We start from the raw sequence: 3684 nt of genomic DNA on the forward strand, positions 1-3684 counted from the left end.
AACGATGTACACAGAACAAAAAAATCATATTCTATTTTTTTCTTGCGATGTTAAATTTGAAGTATTTTTAGTGCGCTACAATCATTGTTTCAGTACTACATAAAAAATTACAAGCTTGCGCACATTGTCACTTGTTAGTTACATTCAGCATAACAATTAGTTACTAATGAATTGTCTTTGCAGAAAAAAAAACGTTCGTGTTACATTTTTCTTATATAATCAGAAATGTTCGAACTGTATACGGAGTCAAATAAAAAAAAATCTACAGTGTATCGTAGCGTTTTGCGGGTGAAAGTTAACTAATCATATTTGATATTTGAAATTATCCGCATGCGCTTGTTCGCTTATCTTTACGTGATATTCATAGGAATCACGTGTTTTGCTTGTAGTTATCCTCTAATAGGTATGAAAGTATTTCCTAAGTTACATTCGTAGTTTTTATCATTCTCTTGTCGTTTATCTTACAAATAGGACTTAGTGAAATACAGTGCTCTGTGACAATAGCTTAAATTAAAAGACTCCTCTCAACAAGATATCAATTTTTATTCTTAAAGCACTTTTCAAAAATTTACATACTTTTATATTATGTTTTACCAATTATCTTTTAGAAGTATACGTAAGAAAGCATTTTTATGTCCAGCTTTAAATACGTATTAATCTTCCGAATACATGCAAATCAAAACTTCTTTCCTCTTGCTGTTTCTGTCGAAGCATTTTAATTGTTTGCAATTAAAAATTTTAAATTACGTCAATTTTAGTTTGCTCCGTAATAGAATATTTGACTTACGATTTAACACGACTTCATAACATAATTTGTTAACAAATTCCGTTAAAACTTTTGCGATGATTTCGTGTGGTCAGAAAGGACGCTGATTTTGTGGAACNTTTTATTCGTGCGAAATAAACTCAAAACTATTTTATCCCAAATGTATTTAATATTTAACAAGCACTAATGTATTACATATGTAATATGTTTTTGATTATTACAAATGACTTGTTTGCTGAAGGAAAGAAAAACCCGCAATCATAATTTTGTAGTTCCATTANTTCCACGTGTCTTCGTTGTTCGTCGGTTTAGTACCAAACTACGCACTTCTTCTCCGGATTCATTCGATTTCCCAGGGAACAATTGTAAATCTCAGAGAACTCACGAAAGTTCGAAAAACTGCCGCGAACCCGAATTTCTTTCGCAGGATGGACAGGATCAAAAATACTATCTTGTTCTATCCGTTCCGGCAGAGCAATTTCACAGAAGAACTGAAAGAAAAGATGATGTTAATATCTTCTATTTCTTGTCTACGTAGTTTCGCCGACTGTTTAATGACTGTAGTTTCCATACATCTCAAGGTACGTATTTTATCAGATACTTACTTGAGCATGAGTCAAGAAAAAAATCTGATCTTCACTGTACTCTTCCAATCCTTGCAGTCGCCAATCTGTTTCATTCAGTCTTGCTTTTCTGTTCTTGTACGCATAATATGCAGCTACAATTCCAGCAGAATCGGCAAAGTTTTCATTAACCGACTGTTGTCCGTTTACCTGAAAAAATTAGATTACAACTTTTATATAGCTTAAAAAACACGGAACACTTATACATTAATTAATTACAAGAAACNAGATTCCACTAGATATCTTGAAAATAAAGTAAACTTTAGTCTACATTTTTATACATTTGTTTCAATTTACTTACTCGAATATTCTCTAATCCCGGAACTAGATACTCGTTGTATTGGTCAACGAAACATTGCGTTATATTGTTGTAATTATTGATAGTGTTTTGTGTCCACCATTGCCCAATGTTGCCATCTTTGTCAAATTTACTATCTGTATTCAATAAGTTGCAATATAAATTTTCACACTGACATAAAAATAGAACAGTACTTACTTATCGAAGTGTAGGCGTGATTAATTTCATGTCCAATAACAACTCCTAGCGATCCATAATTCATCAACCTAGTATAAAGTAAATGAAGTTTGTTTTACATTTTCTTTTCGGAAACGTTTTTTCAAAAAGTGGTACAAACAATAATACTCACGCAACACGATTTCTGTCATACACAGGACTTTGTAATAAGGCAGCAGTTACAACTACAGAAAAAAGATACCACAATATTGTAATAAGAAAAGTACAAATTAGTAAAATTGTTTCATGATCAATTATTATATAAAGAATGTTTACCGATTTTATTGAGAAAAGGAGTGTAGTATGCAAACGGTACTGACGGTTCCATAAACCATCTAGTAAACAAAAATACAGTTATTAGGAAATTCTTAAGTTATATACATCAATTATTTTATACATATATATATATATATATATAGCATTTGTACTATTGAGAACATGAATTGAAAACAGTTCATACAAGTCTTTGGTTACGGGTGTTCTGAGCAAGTTCAGTAGTGCCTTCCTCTCGAATTTAATAATATTTATGATATTGTCGAGATATCCCATACTGACGTTCAGCTAAAATGCATANCAGAAAATGCTTCTTTAGAAAGAATTGTCACAAAACATAAACAAAAAAATAGTTACAAAAATACAAAAGTGTCAAATATTTGTATTTGTATTTCTCATCTTACTTTTCTTCCTTTGTCAAAAAAAGAAGAAAAAATACTAAACAAGTTCTATGGTTTGGAACTGTGGTTCTAGATAATGTACTTACGTTTTCGTAATATCTGGCAATAGCTTCGTCGCTGTACCAATCGGGCTTAAAAAACCCGAAGTTCATATGCGCGAATTTCTCGAGTGACGCTACTTTTGTAGGTTCATCCATCCATGTGACTTTTTGTATTTGTTGACGAACAGAGCTTTGAACGTCTGTAGTTATTTCTCTGATCTGGAATAATTTTATTTTCGAGGACGAGTAAAATTTATTTTACGTGTATTACTTGTATCTATTTTAATTATAGTAAACTTACGTCCTCTATGTTTTCGAGCGATATGTATTTCTTGATATATTCATGTGAAATAGCAGATTTTAAGTTGTGCGTCCTCATGCAACTTATCCACCTTGTATCATCTTCTTCCATTTGGTTATCGACTGCGTCCGCATGCAATATTACGCCTGCGAAACTGTTTGCTTCGGGTTGTTTGGTGTAATCAATTAGCTGTTTGAGTATGGTCCATTGCATAAAATTAACTGCAAATGCAATTGCATTATTGTGCTGGCAATATATTTTTCTTTTAATAAGCGCGATAATATTCTTGTAAGATATTTAATGTTTTGAATATCCTACCAATAGTACGTGATGGTGTTCGTTCCAATAACGGTACTAAATTGGTGAGATATTTGTATGCTGGAACCATGAGCTTTTCATCCGGTTCAATCGTGATTCCTTCTGAAGCAAACACTTCTTGAATGGCTGAATGCCAGTCAATCTGTAAAAAATGTTATTTATAAATTAAAATTATTTAATAAAGTATATAAGTAATATTATATCAAATCGCACCTTTCCATTCATTTCTGGTTGTTGTTTGTCATACTCTTCTTGCAATTGTTGGATTGTTAACGGAAAGAAATATCGATCAATATCCGTCGATGTTCCCATGCTGCTTGTTAACTGAGAGCATTAGAAAACAAATAGGATAAGTAACTTTCATCGACTATTAAAGAGTTCGATTACTTTGAACTCTAAGGAAAAAAATAATACAAAAACAATATATATATATATATATATATATAT

At 31.5% G+C, this 3684-nt stretch overlaps 1 protein-coding gene across 2 annotated transcripts; it reads right to left on the minus strand.

Moving 5' to 3' along the window:
- Positions 1-892: 892 nt before the first annotated feature.
- Positions 893-3586, minus strand: LOC109863251 (neprilysin-like). Of its 2 annotated transcripts, none has more exons than XM_020443486.1 (11): positions 3451-3586; positions 3238-3379; positions 2920-3140; positions 2664-2837; positions 2364-2464; positions 2180-2238; positions 2037-2088; positions 1886-1953; positions 1691-1806; positions 1372-1539; positions 893-1257 (listed from the first exon to the last, which is right to left on the minus strand). In XM_020443486.1, the coding sequence occupies exons 1-11, from the start codon at positions 3547-3549 to the stop codon at positions 1075-1077; spliced, it is 1383 nt and encodes a 460-aa protein (XP_020299075.1). In that variant the 5' UTR covers positions 3550-3586; the 3' UTR covers positions 893-1074. The 2 variants fall into 2 exon arrangements, with proteins under 2 accessions (XP_020299075.1, XP_020299074.1); XM_020443485.1 differs by having other exon boundaries at positions 1691-1824.
- Positions 3587-3684: the final 98 nt, after the last annotated feature.

Source organism: Pseudomyrmex gracilis, unplaced genomic scaffold (assembly GCF_002006095.1).
Source record: "Pseudomyrmex gracilis isolate BER0280 unplaced genomic scaffold, ASM200609v1 scaffold_3793, whole genome shotgun sequence".
Taxonomy (NCBI): domain Eukaryota; kingdom Metazoa; phylum Arthropoda; class Insecta; order Hymenoptera; family Formicidae; genus Pseudomyrmex; species Pseudomyrmex gracilis.

Excerpts from the sequence above, each read along its gene's own strand:
- LOC109863251 (XM_020443485.1), bottom strand. The coding sequence starts at position 3,549 with ATGGGAACATCGACGGATATTGATCGATATTTCTTTCCGTTAACAATC. Across the intron at positions 3,141-3,237 it reads AACACCATCACGTACTATTG|TTAATTTTATGCAATGGACC; the intron begins GTAGGATATTCA and ends TTGCATTTGCAG. Across the intron at positions 1,954-2,036 it reads TATGACAGAAATCGTGTTGC|GTTGATGAATTATGGATCGC; the intron begins GTGAGTATTATT and ends ACTTTATACTAG.